Here is a 20,539-nt window from a genome sequence, read left to right as displayed (position 1 = left end):
TTTTTTTTCAGTAAACTTTTACTTTGTTGTTTTTAGGGGTAATCTGAAAAAAATAAGTAGTGGTTACAACTTTTCAGTGCTTTTTAAAACAATTTCCAATTGCAGAAGCATTAGACTGTTCTGAATGTATTAATTTAATAGCATGCTTTTAAGCTGCATTCAGACAGAAAATACCAGTTCAAATTTAGCTCTCATAATCACACAGGGAATGGTTCCACTAACACCACTCCAGAAGCACTGAGTTTTGGTACCTCTGGTATAAATCCATGCTGACTGCTGTGACTTGGGGTACAGAGTGCAAGCAGTGACTGGCATGTGAATATAAAATACTATTAAACAAGTGCCCAGTAGTGTGTTGGGAATTTTTGTTCTACTTGGTGCTGGTAGGTACTTAGTGACTCAATGATCTTAAAGGTCTTTTTCAACTTCTGAGGATTCTATGAATCTAAGTTGCTAAGCTACAAAATTCTTTGGCTGTTTTCCACTTAAATTTCTTAGTTTTAAGAAAATACAGTAGAAAACGTGGAATCCGTCTAGGCTCAAACTTTCCATACTGCCAACTTTCTATTAAGAAAATCATTGTCAAGCAAAAGAACACTAAAATACCACACCAGAGGACTGGAATTACCTGGAGGACTGGAATGTATTGGAAGTAGGGTAAAATGCAATAGCCTTGTAACAAGGGTTTTGTGCTGGGGACCTTAGCAGTAATGATTCATTATAAACCAACACCTTTTGAGCTGGGAGCAACCTTGTAGAAGAAGGGCCTAATGTTCCTGCAGATCACTTATATTCCCAGGATTGTCCTCTACTTTGCTCACCTTTAATTTTTTGGGTGATAGACCTCACACATTCTCAGTCTTACTGGTTCACTTGTGCTAAAGCAGTTTGTACTGCCAAACTCCTCTCTTACAAAGATCATAGAAAAATCTCACATGTTATTTTGGGCCTTTAAGGTACAGTCTGTGACTGTTTCCTAAAAACATGAGCTTTTTGTTAGAGCTTTTTTAACTAAAGGGTAGTGTCCAACAGTTTTTAAAAAGTTTCATTTCACTCCAGTGGTATGGTTCTATGTGCCTATTACTGAATGTGATTATAGTTACCCCGTCTACATGTGGAAATTTAAGATGGAATTAATGCACCCTAATTTGGGCATCTAAAAGTTAATGCTTAGCCCTGAAGTTGTCAGCCCAAACTCCCAATCAGGGGTGAGAATTAGGTATCTCAAGGGTTTAGGCAAGCCAGATAAGGTAAGCTTCAGTGACTAACACTAAACAGTCTTTCAAGCCTTTTCATAATAATTACTTCTCAGGAGATTCTGTTCCTGGCTTTGCTTTAGAAATAGAGCCTAAGGTGTCTAGCTCTGGCTTTGTCTTCAGACCTTCAGACTTCTATAGGTATGAATCTCACTTAGATGCTAATATCAGGTTAGATGAAAACTGCAATTCAACATTAAGTGAACCCTATTCCTTTTTCTTTTTAATAAATTTTAAGGCGAAAATTAATTTTCAGAGTGTATATTTTTTTCACTCCTGCTATATAAATAAAAACACAAATAAAAAAATTTAGAAAAATATTTTTCTTACTTTTTGATAGAAAGTCTCTTCCAAACCAAAGCCCATATTCTAAGAGAACTTGCTGGAGTTAGAATATGCCAGAATCGAGGCCTGCAGCCATAATGAGATTTCCTCATGTACAGTTTCTCTAACACAGAGTTATTTACGTTGCTCCATATTATTTCTCACTGGGCCTTTGTTCATTTAAAGCACAGGATAGGCAAAACCTATAATTCTCTAAGTCTCACTTTATTTGCTGCATACTATTTTATATCCCATGCAGAATGTGAGGTATTAAATACTGCTGGACTTTCCTGGGGCTCTGCCACTGTAAAGAAGTTGTTACAGATTTTGCAGTTCTGACTGGCTTTTATCTCTCAATGAAAGTGGCATAAAATGTTCAACATCTGTTAACAAACTGAAACAGAGGAAGTAAAAGGCCCTCAAAACCCTTCATTGTTTCTTGCCAAAACCAGAGTGGGATGAAACCTTATTGACTGTGAATATGTGTAATGGCTACATCTGTGAGCTGGTGATCTGAAGTACATTCTATATTCAGTGGAGAGATCAAGGATGGTGCTCAAAACAAATCAGACTAATTACACCCTAAAAGAGACTTTCTCCTTCCCCCCTCCCCATCTCCTGTAGAAAAAGTACAGGTGATTCCCCCCAAAGGAGATCTTTGCTTTGGTCAGATGAAACTCACTTGCAGAGCTTGACTTTTCAGAGATAACTTTTCAGAATGTCTTCTGTATTCTATGCCTAATTCCTACTGACTTCTGTTAAAGACGGGAGATGTTATTGGTTCAGATTAAGTTATATAAGTGAGCAGGGATCTTTTATACAGCAGCCTTTTGTTCTGTATAGCTTGACTTTATCCCTGCAGCTTGAAGTGGTGAATTAACAACTGCATTACATAAGTTATTGTTATTTCTGATGTCAAAGTTACAGCTGTTTCATTTGTAATACAGTTTGCATGTGAATGCACACTCACTGTAGGTAACTTCTTTGCAGTAAATCACAACATTATGATATCTGCAGTAATAGAACAAGCTGGGGATGCATGGCCAACTTCTAAAGGTGTTAACCTCTATGATACAAAATTTTGAAAATTTATATTTAATCCCATGTATTTCATATTACTTACCCCATCCAAAAAAGAGTGTTTTTAAAAGGTCCTGAGATTACTAGTATTTTTTAAGTTTTTAACTTTGCAGTGTTGCTTGTGCAACTTTTAACCCTAATTCAGAATTGCAATTCAGCTCAGCAGAGTGTATTATGAAACTGTCTTAATTACATAAACATACTTTTTGTTTTCCCTAGTGCAGACTTATTTCTCCCCCCAACATGTGCCTTGTGTGGAGAATTTAAGGTAACTTAGTGGTATTTAAATATAATTGTAAACAGGAAAAGCATAAGTGCTGAGCAAGCCTAGGTCTAGTTTATTTACTTTTGTTCCAGTCTACATATCTTACTACTTCTGCCCAAACTTTACAACTGGGTAAATTCAACTGGAGAGAAGAAATAAGCTTTTACCAAGCTCAGGTTCTAGCCTAGTGGCTAAAACAATCTCCATGAAGGTGTAGAAGAGTTTTCATTTCATACCTCTTGGCAAAGAGCTCTTAACCTTTCTCAGAAGGCAGAAACCCCATCACTACCTCTTCTTTCAAGAGGTGCATCCGAAAGGCATTACAAGCCATGCTTGGGATTTGTCTCTTAATTTTAAAATAAGAGCATAGATTTTTATTCTCCATAGAGAACAAGACAGAAGTGGAAGCTCCTCTCTGTCTCTGAGTAACTTGTGAGAAGAGCAAAATATGTTATCTTTCTCCAGGTTTTTGTATCTATAAGCTGAGCATGGTGACATAAGGAAATGTGTTACTCATATGACAGGTATTTCAGATTCTGTTCTGTATTTTACCTTTTCTTCACTCTGAATAGTAAATATGTGACCTGGCCTCTAGCTTGCCAGATAGGTTTGGATTTTAAAATTGCAGATTTCACAGCTTAACTTTTTTGTACTTAAGTCTTGTCCCTTTGTCACTTTTCAAAATGGATACCAATGGCATCAATATTTTATGTATATTGATTTTTACATTACTCTGGGTTATCTGCAATCTGAAAGTTGTGGGTCTTCTGTATTTTGTTTCTTGTATATTCTCTCAATTTGGAAATAACCTGCTTAAAATTTAACATAATAAATTGTCCAGTGTTGAACACACATGCATGCACACATGTATTTCCAGATCTCTTTGAGTACTGATCTAATAAAAGATCTTTCTGTATGGGATTTCTAATACTTGGAAGAATTTGCTTAGCATTTATATTTTTCATGTTCAGTAATAAAAAGTATTAGTTCACTACAGAGAATTTGAAGAGTGAAGACGTTTCTAACTATCCAGATTTCATTTTCCTTCCCCTGTTATTTCAGATTTTAATTTTAGGCCAGGAGGCAATAAGGGAAATGTACTAAAACTTTATAGAATTTTCTGCTGCAACATCTAGCTGTCTGGACTAGATAAGTTATTTGGCCAATTCAAGAAGTTGCATTTTGAGCAAAATAAGGAAATTATTCCTGCACCTAATTTGATATTCAAATAGAGTAGTTTTTTCTTAATGTATCACTTACTGATATATTTGGTTTTGAATATACAGTCACTATTTTCTAAAACCTTAGATACTTTATGAATGAAATCTATCAGAGTATACTCTGTTATTCTGATTACAAAACAGCTTACAAACAGAAGTGACATAGCTGAGTGCTGTTACATTTACAAAGCTTTTTTAAAGCAAGGACAAAACCATAGTTCTTGAAAATCTATTGCATAGACTATTAGTGATGTTTATGGAAATTTGTCTCAGGAAACTTAGGACACAGGCTGTCAATCATTATGAAATATTTTCCTTTACTCCCTAGATGTTACCACAGCTGAACCAGAATAAGGAGAGTAATATTTGGGTTAGAAAGTGAAGTGTTAGAAAGTGAATTGTTAGGAATTACTTCTTGTTGAATCAGACAGGGACAAAAATTCTTTTATGACTGATTTACATTTAATTTCTTGCCTTACTGGGATTTTTACAAATAAATACATAGATATATATGGAAGGGCATGTATGTTCCCTGCCTAGGGGCAGGCTCAGCTGCTCTACCAGCCCTCTGTCATGGTCACAGGATAGAGCATTCCACACTGTCATATTTCAACCTACTGAAAACCAATCCATGCACCAGTCTGCAACCTCATCACACATCATCTATAAGGGCTTGTTTGAATCTTTTGGAACAGATCTGCAACCTGTATGCATGGGATTCACAATGTTCACAGTTTTGATTAATGAAAGTGGGTTTCTCTCTATTGAGAAAGAGACAACCTTCAGACATATCTGTTCTTCCATTTGCCTGCATGCCATTGTCATTCAACTAGTGAGTACACAGGTAGATTCTGAAGGGCTCAGGCCCCCTCTCCTCCCTTAGCAAATGGGGGATGGCAGTAGTTGCCCACATGGACATGCTTTGCTTCTCAGCAATGCAAGCTCCTCCTCTGCTTATGTGGGTGGTGTCTTGTGTGTGTTTTGGGACTGAGAACAATACAGTGTGTACAGAGACTGAATAGAGCAGAAAATGGCATAAACCAAACTGACTCAAATTCTGTACAGGGACATTTTTGTTCTCTAACTGGGTAATCCTAAAGATTAAATGGGACTGCACATACTGAATACAAGTACAATACAAAAAACACTTCCTGCTTTCATTTTCTGTTGAAAGGATGAAACAGCTTTCATAGCCTGTGTGGGATGGATGCATTCTAAAGTTGGACTTGAACAAGAGAATAGCCTAAAATAGTGTTCTATTTCACAGAACATGTCAGGCAAAGAATGTGGTTAAAAGTACAAGTTAGTGGTGATGTAAGAAAATAGATTTTTCTGCTGTGTCCAGCGATCTTATATGTTCTGACATAAGCTTTATGGGACATTGTTTTAACACATGGGAACACCTAAAAATGAAGTTGAATTTTCAAGAAAATAGGTGCTGCCCACCCTAAACTGTCAGAGATGTAAACTTGGCTTATAGAAGCAAAAGTCAGAAAGGCATTTGCTGACAGCACCACAGTCATTAATATCAACATAGACTTGGTACCATCAGATCACAATGGGTATTTCCAGTTTATGGGGGAGAGATCTGTCTTTTCTTAATGATAACCAGTTATGTTGGAGGTAGAATGTGTAGTTCAGTGGTGACACAGATTTTATCCCACTTCCTCTGATTTTTATTTTTTTTCTTCCTCTTAGGTTTTTTCAGGTTATTTGAGGGTAGCAGTGATCTGAACCCTTACTCTCATGGACTTCTGTTTTCACAGGCTAGACAGTTCTCCAAGTTGGAAGTTTTGTGTATGAAACAATGTTATTTTTGTGCTCCTATAGTGGTTCAATTTAGATGACCATGGTAATACCAAGATTTCACATCTCTGAACTGCTAAAAGAAAAATGTGTAGCAGAGGTTGTCTATGCCTTACAGACAGTGTGGTATGTCCCCAGTACTGTGGAGTTCATATATATTTTAAATTCACATACACAGTGCAATTGTTCTACCATTTTAAACATAAAAGGCTGTCAGCAGCTGGAGTTTGTGAAAATACACAGTGCAAGAGAAATAGTCTTGGAAATGAATAAATCAAATTGCAAAGGTTTTAATTTATAAGCTTATTTCTCAGGATTTCCAAACAATGGATAAATACTTGAACAGTCATTTTCTTCCCTAGGGCTTTTTGGTACATTTATTTTAAAAATGACAAAACCAGCAAAATAAAACAAACAAAAAGAAAAAAAAAATTGTGGGCCATTAACTAAAGCCTTTATAGTCAGCACTTGGAGCACATTTGAAAAATGTGGTTTGACACAATGAACTTTTGGGTGTAGGCTGTGCATGCAAAAGGCTTTTTACAGATGTTGGGAGACTCTGTCCTCACTGTTTACCACAGTCTCCAACAGTAATGTTTAATAAAGTTTCTTACCACCTACTTGAATGATCAGGAGAAGGGAGACAATCTGCTGCTTTGCAAAGACTCAAAAATATTTGGGGAAGCTTGCTTTCCATCTGTGTTAATGCTCAGTAGTATAAAAAACATAAGTATCTATATATACAGATCTTATACATGTGGTATCTGAATTGTCTATATCATATATAAGGATATATAATACATGCTTTTGCTTCTGTGGGGCTAGATAAACAAACTGCCTTCTTACTTTTAAATTAATATAAATTTTTTTTTTTGTTTTGCTTTTTCCTCAAAATGAAGGAATTTCAAAGTGAGCCACATTGCCTTAGACTGGCTTGCTTTGTCTGAGGATCAAGAGCACACAGAAAAATAGCCACTGCAGTTCTGCTGACAGGCAGGAACTTGTTAAATTACATAACTTGAGGGTATGTCTGAGCCCTTAATTCTTGTCAAATTAAAGTTGATACCACTGAGTCGGACCATTCAACGTAAAGGTAATGGGCAAACAGTTTTTGTAATAGGCAAATATTCCTTTCCCCTGTGGACCAGGAATACCCATATTCCAGTAGTTAGCAACATGTTAATCTTTTCATTTTACTTCCAATCCTGATGGTAACAGATGGCATTCTGTCCAATGTTACCATGTTACTGCTTTTGAAGCCCAGTTTGGATTAGTTCAGTTATTTTGAGTAAACTCTCTTCAGGTTAACATGGACTTGACATGTTAAGAGAGAAACCCAAACATAATATTCCACATTTTTTTCTCCTCATCTTTACCAGCTAGTATATATTTCCTGCATGCATAGCAGAAAACACAGTGTTGTAAGTTCTGTTTTCATATGGCAGATCTACCATAAAAAGCTTTCTTTTAGGTGTGCTGATTCCAATAGTGAGTGTAATTAAATATGGTTCTAAAAGGATAAAATAAACAAATAAACATGAAATCAGTGACAAAGGAAGTGTTTTTAAATTTTGCCCTGCCTCTTGTTGTATGGTATAATAGGCCAAAAATTCAGCTATTCTGCTTATTGGCAGAAATTTTAGTGATACTGCAGGGATTTGTGTGTTCCATATTATCTGAGTTACTGCTGTTTAACTGTCTTGGATTAACAGAAATTTTACTTGCTTTTAAGGACCACACCTTTGCATATACTGCCATTATAATGTAATATTGGTTAATTAAGGGAAGAATGTGTATTTAGGTTTACTGCTCAAAATTATGCAGGAGACAGTTTGGGTAATTTTTGGGTAATTCTTCTTCAACATCAGCACATTTTCAGAATATGTTAGAACTAAGACTTAAAAAAGGAAATCAGTTTCTTAAATGAAATATGGGTAATATGCACATGCTTTCCAGAATCAGAAAAGAGTGTGCACCTTCTCCCTCCTTTCTGAATGTATCTCATCTTGTTCACAAAGTGTTTAATTGCATATTTAAATTTAATCATGTAATCATCTAATAGATGTAAGTACAAGTTTAAATTTAAAATGCAACTCCTTGCTTTACTGAAGTGGGACCATTAAGTCTGTGAAAAGAAAGAGTTTATGAAAATGCATACATGTCTGAGTAACACTGAAAGCAGAGTTCAGCAATGCCCAACGGGCCACTTCCACAATAGCAATCCACTTCTGAAATGTTGGTCTCTGCAGGGAAGATCACTATCATTATAATTAGAGCTAGACTACAATGGACTGCTCAGAGCAGCTATTCCAAAAAGTTCTTTGAAGGTGAAGATGAGTGGTAGGCATTCTCAGGAATAGAAAATTGCTTTCTCAAGTGAAAAAAAAAAAAAAACAAAACCAAATAAATCTTAAATAGCTAGATGGGTAAAAAAACTTTCAATTTTGCCATCCCTATTTAAAATGAAGTCACTGTATTTCCAGTTTGCATATAACTCATTGGCATTAAATAAATATATAATTTATATTTCCCTAGAATATGTAACATGTAGCCATACTTGAAAATAGGACAAAAGTATAGAAGCTTCATCTCCAGTGCTTTATTTCTTTTTTTGTCCTAAAAAATTGACAGTTCTTTTTTCTACAAATTATGAAGGCCTAATTATTAAGAACTGTGCTCTTATGTACATTAATGCAAAGATGTGTATTGAGATGAAAAATATTTGAAGATGTTCTGATCAGGATTTTATTGTCTGGTTTTTAAATACTTGTCCAATCTGTCCTTAACCTTCAAAAAAACTAAACCAGGCAGTTGACTAAAATTGAAAACCTGATACCAAAGCACAGTTTAACTTTCACACCAAAGCCAGCACACATTGCTATATAGACAGGCTTTTATACAGATTTACTGCTTCTCACAGATATCCTGGAACTTCATGCAGAAATTTCTTCAGTCTGCTAAAACTGTAAACTTAAAACTTCAGCTGCAAGGATCCTAATAACTGAGTGAAAAGTTTTCTCTGTGGACAATTGAGGTGCTTCTGCCAAGAGCATTCTAGTTGTAGCAAAATGATTGTGACACTTACTGCATTTTCTTTAAAAATAACATTGGAGATTGGCAAAAGAGGCCATAGAACTTAGCTCTGGGGCTAGTAGGGATTACAGGAGACCATGAGGAGAAGGGTAGGTAATAACTGTGTAAGAGGAAATGTATCTGTGCCAGTCTCAGAGTTATTAAAGTGTGTCCTGATGTTCAGAGGGTCCCTCTGCGTTTAGTTTGTGCCCATCACCTCTGGTCTGAGGAAAGAGCCTGGCTCTGTCCTCTCTGCACTCCCTCCAAGGATTTATACAAATTTATACAAATTGAGCCTTCTTGATCTTGAGCCATCCCAGCTCTCTGAAGCTTTGATCACATGAGAGAGAATCTCCAGTTCCTCAGTCATTTTTGTGGCTCTCTGTTGCACTTTCTGCAGTTGCTCCACTCAGTGCAATTGGGTGAGTTGAAAGCATGTGAAAAAGATCTGCTGTAAATTTGCTCTTCAGATTTTGATGTGGCAGTGGAACATAATAGTACAAATTGAAGGTAAATGGAAATATTTAAGCAGATGCAAATGCAGTAACACTTGTTTCTCTTCATGCTGAAATCAGGAAATGAACAACTAAACTTTCTTTCTTCTTAATAATGGCCATGATCTGATCTCTCTCTCTGTTTTTATTCAATACATTTGGTGGGTTATTTCTTTAATTTTCTGGATCCTTTATTTCATAGAATATGGTGTTTTCTTTGGCATAAAGTGGTCTAAAATCTTAGAATTAAGTAGATTTTTCAAAGTGCCTAGGTTTTGTCAATCCCTATAGGCATTGTAACAAAGCAATAAGGTACCAGAAATCATTTGGTGCCCATATTTGATGTGTGTAGAGGAAATACCATAACTATTGCAGAAAATTATTCCTGAGTAATACAATTCCACTGATTGCACTAACTAAGCTTGGAAGTTGTCTCCTGCCATTATGAAATTGCAGTAACGATATTGAACAATTGTATTTATGTACAATTTGATTAGAGGTTTTCATATACTCTGGCAGACATTTATCTCACAATTTAAACTTATGACTGCATGGACCATTTCTTAGGATATTATAGTCTTTAGGCTTTAACCAAACGTCTTCTGGGGCAAATAGGCACAGCCACTTATTTTTGTAAGTTAGTAAAATATGATTTGTGGTTTCTTAAAATTTTGTTGCCATAGAAGTACTCTATGTTTTATTCCTTTTTCTCATTGAATTTAGGAGGACTTCAAAGTAGATTGAAATAGGTGGGCTGTCAAAATTCATAGGTTGTTTAAAAATAATTTAATTTAAAAATACATAATTTAAGACCATTTCAACGGTTGTAGTTAAAGTTTTGATCCTTTAAAAGTATTTTTCATTTTCCACTTAAAGGTAAAAATGTTTGTAGCTGGAAACATTGGTTAAGTCTTCACTAATTTGGGAATAAAGTCAATCTTCTAAATGTTGACTAGAGGTATTATCTAGTATTTTAAAAAAATCTCTGAAGAAAAAGAATTGGCAGAGTTAAAATCCTGGGTTTGATCTTGGAAATGACCAAGGTGTCATGACACATGCAACAAAGCAGGATCATAATTTTGACAGCATTTGAACTTCTGTGGGTGTCTTAGTACCCAGAAAGTTTCCTTATTAAGGGAAGTTCATGTATTTGTGACTCCCTCTAGTGGATCACTCAACTCTACACTAGGAAACATTCTCCATATTAAGTTCATGTGATATTAAGCATTCAGATGTCTTTGTTTTCATGGTGAGGATCTGATTCCATTCTCATGGACAGTGTGAAAGTGTTTGTGTGCATCTCTGCTCATTATCGTGCATTCTGCAATTTATCTTTTCTAAAATTGCTTTTCCTACTGAGGGTACTGATAATCATATCTGTCTATACATGCAACTAATAAATACATTCTTTTTTTTTTTTTTTTTTCCCTGTGCCACAAACCTCTTCTGTTTCCCATACTTTCCTTTACATTCCTATATTCCTATATTCTGGAAATGGCTGCAGTTTGCCTTAATTATTATTTGATTATATTTCAGGTACCACCAAGGTAAATCTTGTGAAGATCCCTTCAACTGCTTCCAGTCCTCGAGACACTGCTCTAGCAGCTGTTATCTGCAGTGCACTTGCAACAGTGCTCTTGGCTCTTCTCATCCTTTGTGTTATCTATTGCAAGAGGCAGTTCATGGAGAAGAAACCAAGCTGTGAGTTTCCAATTATCACTGTTTCTTGGTAATATTTATAGAGTGGTTTTAGTTTGGAAGATCTCTCGGTAGATAAAGAAGTGAAGTGTCTTTTTAAGCAAATTTAGCAATGAGATGGTCGATGTAGCAGAGCCCAGGACCCCATCCATGTTGGCCAGCTCAGTGTGGAAGTTTCAGCTGCTACTGAGAGAATGCTATGTAAATGCCCAGAAATACTCCAGTTGCATCAATTCCATGCCATTCTCTGCTAGATGCTGCACAGATACATTTGGACTGTTCACAATCCAAGATGGGGCATTACAGAATTGCAATGTCAATGTGGAAATACCAGTTTGGAACACCTCTGCATCAAATGCTATTGTGAAACACAGATTAGGTCATCAAGATAATGAATGTGGCCAGTGTAGATGAGAGATTTGTCTTTAACAGTTTTGGTTTTATGGCCATAATCAAGATTAATTAAATGACTAAGATTTGTAATTTTATTTAAAATCCATAACGGCTCTTCAACACAATTGGTTTGTAATAAACATTTTTCTGCCTCTTAATTTAAATTAAGGAAGAAGAAAGTGAAAAGCACTCTTGTTCCTTTTATAGTATTATAAAACTTCTATTAAAATATGTTTGTAGCATCTAATGAACCCCGGATGCTAAACAAAAATACTGTATAGAATGAATTGATGTTACTGCTGCTTTCAGCACAAGCAGAAATTAAAAGCTTTACTGAAGCATTGTAAGAATTGTTCCTAAGGTAGAATTTGCTTTACACATGAGTTTTGAGAGATCTGACACAGTGAATTCAGACTTCATTTAGTGAAGTGCAGTAACTTGTTTGCCTTGGCCTACAATTATAGAGATTAAAGGAAGTCTGCTGTTAATATAAAGCTCTTTAAGATAATATAAACAAAATCGCAGTGGCTGAAAGCTGACTCTGGAAAATTTCAGATGGGAATCACTGAGAATCATTAAACACTGCAAAAATGTAACAGTGAATAAGATATACTCTCAAATCATCCAAATGAGAGCAGATGTCTTCCTAGAAGAGGCTGTAGTTGAACAGCTGTTCTAAGATTTGTTGTAAAATCTGTGGTTTACATTATTGGAAGCCACATAGTCACTGTGGATCTTTCAGTTGGGAAAAGTATGGGCATACTTTATAGCATGACAATTACATATTCTGTGAAGAGAGGGTTCTGAGCAGGAGAAAGTGTAACACTTACTGACACAGATTTTTATTCACTCTGTTTGAAGGGTCCCTGAGATCACAAGACATTCACTACAATGGCTCTGAGTTATCATGCTTCGATAGACCACAGCTCAGTGAATATGACCACAGAACATGCTGCCAGTGCCAAAGAAGTGCATCACAGACATGTGGTATGCTAGGTCTACTGAAAGGTCACTTTATTTTATCCAACACTAGAGTTGTGACAATTAAACTTAACTGCAGAGCTAACACTGTCAAACTAGCTCTTATCCTAGGCTAATTTCTTAATAAGATGAAAGAGTTTTTAAGTAGCTATTTGGGTTGGGTTTTTTTTTTTTCCTTATATTCATTTTAGTGACTTCACTTGAAAAAAAAATTAAGATGTCTATCTTGTTTATTTCTGATGTAAATAGTACTGCATCTGACTTTGAGACTTAAATTAGTGTGAAGGATTTACCAGAGAATTTGCCATTAACAACCTGGACAATTCAAATTATTGCCATTTTGTGAAGTCATATCAGAACACATGCAGTTATGACATTAAGAAATACATAATTTAACTCAAAAGCACAGATATAAATATCATCCTGATAGCTTGAGAATGCTTCCACTTAAGTGTATTTAACTGAGAAGAAAATTAATTTTAAAAATAGGTACTCATGACTGACTTCTCTATTGCTCCTGGAGGAAAGGCTTGGCTTTTATAAATATTTCAATTTCAAAGGAATAAAGATGTTTTTAAAAAATATTTTTACAGCAAGAAAACTCTTTTCTCAATCCATGTATTATAATGTCACTGGCAAACTAATATTCAAGTTTGAAAAAGAACAGAGACTAAGTTTATACAGAGCTTTGACAGTTTTAACACTATTAAATTAACTTTCATTCCATAGGACCAGTTCACTTGATTCCCTCACTGTGCTGTGATGAGACCTGTAGCATGGAGCACAGCAGTCACAGTTGTGCTTTCCACTCACAGACCACACTCAATGAAAGGTAACTTAGTTTTTCAAATGTGTATTAAACATGAAGTATTTTTAATGCAGTCACATCCATATTTATACAAAGACAACAGCTGCTTGAAGTGGATTTTGATGAACTGTATCCATATCATCCCATGTTGTGCAATAATAGGTTCATGGGGAAAAAATTCAGTATAACTTAGTAAATGCTGACTTGACTCATGGGTTTCTCTGAAGAAGTGGCTGCTCTCACAAGCAAATAATGTTCCTTTCATTCTGTGGCACCTTAGAGACTTTGGCCTCCTCATCTGCTAGAGATTAGGAAGTTGCTGTATAAACCCATGAATCTGGGGAGAGTGAGGTGCAGTTCACAAGTGACAAGGAGATTTTTTAAGAAACTCTTTAGGACTTCAAGATTAGAAATATCTATTATTTCTGAATTTCTAGCAGGTTTTAATCTTTATTTTATCCCAATCAGCTGAGTATAAGTGCAGTAGTAGGGTAGTTATTTTTACAGCAGGGGCATGAGCTAAATATATAAAATTTATGGTGTCCTTCAGAGTTTCCTGGTTACAGATTTTAACACAGGATGTATTTATTTCTTTTGGCTAGAATAATTTTCCATATGAGTTGTAAATTGATCTTCAGCTGTTTTGTTCTTATGGCCACATGTAACTAAAAATGTAGAGGCAGCTTCTTCATGAATGTTGTTTGTGCAAGGTGACTTAGTGACCTAAGTACAAATATCTGAGTTTTCTCTAACAACTTGTTTAAACACCAACAAGATCAACTCATCCTTGTATACCACCAAGGCTGGCAAATTGAGTTGTGTACTTTTTGAGGAATCTTTTGGTTAAGGCTTTAAAAATAACTGTAATATCCATACTATGGGGACATCAAAGATCCTGTGGTTCCTTCCAGTAGAAATGGAGCTTGTGCCAATTTCCTTTGCCAGAATAATGTATTTCCTTCAATTGTGGTGCAATGTCCTGACTTTTGGCCTCATCTCTGAAAATGCTTTGTGTGTACATCAAAGCTATTAAAGCATCATGTTTTGGAAATTAGTAAGGCTAACTAAAAACTCCTATAGGAGTGTAAATGTGGGACAAGTTTTTTCACACTGCATATCAGACTTAATATAGCCTCTGCATTTTTAAAAATCTGAAGACAGTTTTGGAAATGAGACACATTGATATAACTTCCTGGTTTTCTTAGTACTTATTTTGCTGTTTATATAGTGAAAAACACTGCTGGACTTTCAACAGTGTTTGGCACATGTCATTATTATCATGCACTTTAAATACACTTGAAGTAGATAATACTGAGTTTCCACTTCTACTTTCTTCCATTTTCCATAAAATAAAAATAATGCTTGCACTTCTTTAATATTATGTCCTTTCCATGTAAAAGAGAATAGAAGAAAAACTTCTCACATTCTGAAGGCTAGACAGAACAAACTGAAAAATCTAAAATGAATGTGTTTTCAGGTTTAAAGCAAACACAAGGTTTCAAGAAGGCTTGTTGCCTATTCCATTATCCCAGTTTGAAGCCAATTTACTTCTTTTACTTCCATTAGATATTTGTCTATCTACAGTTTGGAAGAGAAAAAAGCCCAAACCAACCAAACCTCCCTGGTCCTGAAGATTTTAGACTCTGCCCAACCATCTTTGTTGCTGCAGTTTAATCTGCTACATCTTAATACTCCCCTCTCCATGCACTGAGAAAAAAAATTCCTTTTTCTTTGTGACAGTGTTTATATCTGAACACTACTATAGTATTTTTTGTCATGTATGACCCTAAATAACCCCAGCTGTAGTTCATGTTTAGTGGCATCCCAGATTCACTGTCCAAAGTGGTGCTCACCAGAGCTTTTGTCATTACAAGCCAAGGAACAAACTGTATTCCTTCCCAATAGAATTTGTTTGTACAGGATGTCTCTAGAGTATTAATATAACACTGTTAAACCTTCTTGAAATACCTATAATTACAAATGATAAGTAATTAAAGTACTGATAATGTTTTCTGGAATGCTTTGTATACCATGTACTTTTTGTCTTTCTGCAGAGCTTCTGATTCTGTTGGAGAAATGATTCCTGCTTTCCTTGGTTCTCTTTCACACTCTACCTGTGGAGACATTCCAGATGCTTGGCCTCTTATGCAAAACTCAGCTTGTTGTGACAGCATTTCTATCTGTGAATCATATTCAGAACTGGCTGGAGGATCTGCAAAATCCTGCAGCCCTGAGACTGAAAATGCAGCTGCTGTTGAATTGGATAGTAACCAGGAACTAAGTGAAATACTTATTTCAGCTAAGTCTCTTGATGGAAATGTTGCAAAGTCCTTTGAAATCTCCGAACATAGAACATGCACAGAAGCTTCATCACTTCAGAACTCGGTGACTGCTGAATGCCAGCCAAAGACAAAGTGTAATGGAACAACAAATGACTCTACAGACTGATAAAGAGGTAAAAAACATAACTACAAAGGAATGAGAATGAGTGCTCCAGGCATGTAGAGCTAGATAAAAATAGAATTGTAAGAAGTTGTAGGGTGATATTTCTCTATAGGTTACACCTAGCTATTGCTGAAATTAAACCTCTACAAGAGATCCAGCAGTTTCACATTTTTAAATCATTAACTGAATTTGAAAGGTGTAATTATGCAAACTGTGGTGTTGAAATAATATTAACCAGAATACAGGGGTAAGTCTGTACATCAGTCAGCCTTAATCAAAGAATTTTTTAATTCAATTTCAAGGGAAAAATTCAGCTTAATAGCCTTATGACCAAACCATTGTGTAAGGCTAGCCTTTGTTTATGAGTGAGAACTTTGCTTACTACAAACAAAACATAAAGGACGTACAAGTGTTCATCTAAAAATATGTACAAAGCCCTTCTGTGGGCTACTGCAGTAGTAGTAGAAACACAAGAGAATCTCAAATGACTTATAATGCCATTTATATTCCCATGTCATCAGATAAAACAAAACTCAGTCCATAAAATGCAACATTATCTATAAAAGCTTGGGGGAAATGCAGGTCTGGGGTCAAAATGCAAAGATGTGATAAACCATTGTCTCAACTATGTAACAGAGGAAATGTTGCAAAAAGTCACTCTGATAACTGCTTCATCATTATATATATTTTTAGTATTAACTGCTTCATATTTTTAAAATGGAATTTTCTACTTTTAGAAGTAATCTGGACCCCCAAGTAACTAATTTATTAAAGGATCCCAAATTATGGCTTGTGTGCTGATGGCAAGTTATTTCTCCCTGTGCCTAATATCATTTGGTGACAGTTGTACTCTGTAGATGTATGTAGGAAGGGACAGTGACATTGATATGACTTCAGATCTCAACACTGCTAGTTCTCAGCAGTTTTTGATGTTTTAAGGGAATGCATTTCCATACTAACAAGATTTTAAAAATCAGATGTTTGTGGGTGTTTTCCCACCATGCTTCAACTTCAGAGGTATGTGATTAATATTATTTAAGTGTTTTCTTAGATCAAAAAAACTATAGAATTTCAAAATATGACTACAGAATTAGCTTTTATTTCACTATACTTGTTATGGTATTTGAATTGTAAATTTCCTTATTGATTCCTATGTGTATGGAGACAGCTTTTCTAGCATCTCAAAATCCTGTATGGTTTGATAGTTTTTTGCTGTCATCTATTACTACTGAGATTTGTGAATAATTTTGAATAATCAAGGTTTTCAGGAGGGTTAAGTTTTTCTTCATTTTTTTTCCTGTAATAGACCCTACTGATTCATTTTGTACAATTTCTCCCCATTCAGCCTCTAAGGTGCATCATTAAGTGTGCATTTTTGGCAGAGAAATATCAGTAGTGTTCATGGGACAGGACAAGGCCTAGGCTTGCTTGACATGTATTTTCAGAATGAACACTGGCCAGCTGTACAACTCCAGGACAATTATTTCATCTCAGTCTATAGCATTTTTTCCCACCTGCTCTTTATCTTTCATGTCTTTCTGAAATATTTTTGAGGCAAGGGATAGTCTTTGTACTGCCTGTGAATGTATTACAGGTTAATGTTTTATTATTGTATTTCAAAAGAATAACATAAAACCAGAATAGAGCATATTTTTATATACATACACACAAATCTAAGCTTTTTAATGTGGGTTTTAATGCAGGTTTAATGTTCAGTTTAGGTGAATTTTGCTTCAAGCAATAAGTATACCTCTACTCTTTTAATGTTTAGTCAAATATAGAAGTACATGCACATTTCTTATGAATTTATGTAACCACTCTTCTGTCACTTTTTTTAGGGACTGGAGCTATTTGTCTCAGCACTAAAGCTGAATGCTTCCCTTACACTCCCCTGCTGATTCTCATCAAACATAGTCTGGTCTTCAGTGTTGCATGGTTTTCAAACCAGCTGGGAAAAAATGGCATCATTTCACACCTTCTGAGCAGTTGTGTCTGAGCTGTAACAGCTGTGGAGTTAAACTTCAAGGAGCATCCTATGAAGACCCTGAAAGTGGATTTATGACCTTTTCAATCTCTCTATTTCCTCAATCTCAAAATGTCTAATGGAGTGAGTTTAATAGTTTATACAGTGAGAAATAAGAATACTTCACTGTATTTAGGGGCTACAAATATGGCTACAGGTGTCAGAAGATGTGGGACAACATGGGGCCAGTTACTTTGCCTGCAGATTTGTGCATACATTAGGATTTTTTTTCTGCTGGTTCTAGTTTTAAATAATATTCCTGCTATTGAAGGACGTAAAAAATCCATTTCTGTTTATAAAAGGATCACCTATTAATAAACTGAAGCTCTTACTATGTATTACACTATAGTCAATAAGCTAGTTTGGGGAGTTAGAGAATTAGTATGTTACAGTATGTGTGGTTGAAGTCCCCTCCATCCAATTATTGCATTTGTGGGAGGTGGCATTGTTCTGATAAGTGTAGCAGGAGATTAGCTGTAAATTAGATTTAGTTTAATGAAGGTCAGACATATAGATAAGAACGTTGTGTTTAATCAGTAGTCTCAGTATTGAAATACAGCACTTCTTTTTATAGCATATAATTTTGAATGTTGAAATAATTGTAATCACCTGTCAAATCAAAATGTCAGATTACAGCAGGTGTGCCATGAAAGTATTTACACAGTGAGACTGTTACCAAGGTTTCTTATTGATGCATTATTTTTAAGGGTCAAGCTCTGTGAGGAACTAATTCCTTTGTTTAGTTGTCTCATTCAGGACACTGTCCTTCTCACTACAGTATTCTCTCAATCCATATTTTCCACACAAAATTTAAAAAGTGGTTTGCCTTATCACCATCCCTTAATATATTTTTTCAGCCATTTTCATGCCTAAAATATTGTTTCCTTCTGTGGATAATCCCAGTAACCTCTACTGATTCATTACATTCAACAAGCTCACACTTGTCTGTGATGAACTCTAGCAATTATTCCTTAAAGTACCCAATGTGCCTTGACTAAAGCAAAGCAATCAGTGAAACATGCAAATTGGTAATAAATATTACTCAACTTTCCACAGATGGTTTGTGTGGCAATGGAAATGTTGAGACAGTATTCAGAATCCATTATGGAAAAAGACTTTTGCTTTGGAGCATACAGAAGAAGGTTGGACCTGCACAGAAATAGCTAAAAACTGTACAGGCAGCCATGGCAGAGAGATGCTCCAGCTCTTCACCACTGACATAATTCATTTGTGCAAAAGCAAGTCCCCAATCCAAACCAAAGTGAACAAGTTACCCAAGTAATTTTTTGCTGTTGCTTGGTTTGGTGTTTTAAAGTAGTAGATAACACCTTTTGATCACTGATGAAATAATAAGCAGTTATGCAGTACAATTACTCAGATAAATTCTTTCACATAAATGTTTAAATATGAGTAATTTTGAGTAATTTCTTTGTATACTTTCATAAATTTAAGAAGTTACAAAACATTATTTTTCACTACATGTGCATATAGAGGTGCTTTTTGTACATAGTTTGTAAATAGAAAATGAATCCAATGTGCATTTCAGTATATGGCAAAATGTTTTAGAACATATGGAAATTTAACTTTTCACTAATAAAGTTCTTGGAAAAGCAATGTTCAAAAATTTTGCCAGCATCTGCCACAGTATGTTTTCCCATTGGAATTTAAACTTTGTATTTTCTTATCCAGCAACTCTAGAGAAAGATATTTCTTTTTTTTTTTTTCTAATGAGTGAAAGCTTGAGAGCAATTGGAATGAAAAAAATTAAGAGGGTGTTTTTTAAATATATGTGTATATTTTGTATATACTTTTTTTGTTAATTTAACCAAATTGGTCTTTTGTATATTGCCTGTGGCAAGCAATGTTGTACATGCCAATAGAAAACCTCCACTATCACTGCATTTAGACTGCCCACATGTCATGTCTAGGGACTTACAGTGCTATTTTAAATACTCCTTTAACAAATGTAAATTAAAATCTTGTATAAATTGTTTTGTAATACTTTTTCTACTTGTGAATAAAATGTTACATGAACCAGTCTTGGTTTGTTGACCTCAAATTAATAATAGCTTTCTGTACAAATTTAATGATGAATTCTTTTAATTCTTTTAGAATTCCATGATGGTGTAATTATATTAAGGTTATGGTAGAATTTGGAGCATCTTTGTCTTGAGATGTTTGAGGTTTAGCAGTAACATCATTCAGGACCCTGAAGAAGCAGTAAGAAAACATCCATGCTTAAAATCATAGTACTTCAAACCTGTTTAAAAATTCTGCTTCTCAAGAAAGGGGTGGGGGAAAGCTGAGGGAAAAAAAGACAGATTGCTGTCCTTACAATGTCTTGGAAAAGAGAACCTGGTGCTCTACACCACTAGGGTTGTTTCAGACAAGACAGATAAGCAAATAATGAGAGGAGCTGTATTTTTGAAGCAGGATTGGAGTCATGGTCCCAATTTAAATGATTAAGAAAGGAGTGGCACAGTCTGACTGACAAGAGTAGAAGACTGAGAAGAAAGAGTAATTTGGTAATTGCATAAAATTGGTCATTTTGATAAAGCCATAAGCAATGACTGGAAACTGAATCCAGATAGGGATTGCAGATAACATAAAACCAGAGTGCTTATGCTGGAGTGTGATAGCACTCTTGATTTTTGGGTGGAAAGTTTGGGGCACA

General features: G+C 35.3%; 1 protein-coding gene across 3 annotated transcripts in view; it reads left to right on the top strand.

The window, feature by feature from the left end:
• Positions 1–19,902, top strand: part of TNFRSF19 (TNF receptor superfamily member 19) — a 55,281-nt gene extending 35,379 nt beyond the window's left edge. For all 3 annotated transcript variants that reach the window (XM_079309439.1, XM_079309441.1, XM_079309440.1), the window contains 5 exons: positions 11,054–11,218; positions 12,470–12,595; positions 13,319–13,421; positions 15,452–15,852; positions 17,681–19,902. In XM_079309439.1, coding sequence (XP_079165565.1) covers positions 11,054–11,218; positions 12,470–12,595; positions 13,319–13,421; positions 15,452–15,845 — 788 coding nt within the window. In that variant the 3' untranslated portion in view covers positions 15,846–15,852; positions 17,681–19,902. The remainder of the gene's footprint in view (positions 1–11,053; positions 11,219–12,469; positions 12,596–13,318; positions 13,422–15,451; positions 15,853–17,680) is intronic.
• Positions 19,903–20,539: the final 637 nt, after the last annotated feature.

The sequence above is a fragment of the Erithacus rubecula genome (genome assembly GCF_903797595.1).
Source record: "Erithacus rubecula genome assembly, chromosome: 1".
Lineage (NCBI taxonomy): Eukaryota > Metazoa > Chordata > Aves > Passeriformes > Muscicapidae > Erithacus > Erithacus rubecula.
Note: the sequence above shows the minus strand (reverse complement) of the source record. Positions and strands in the feature narration are given on the sequence as shown.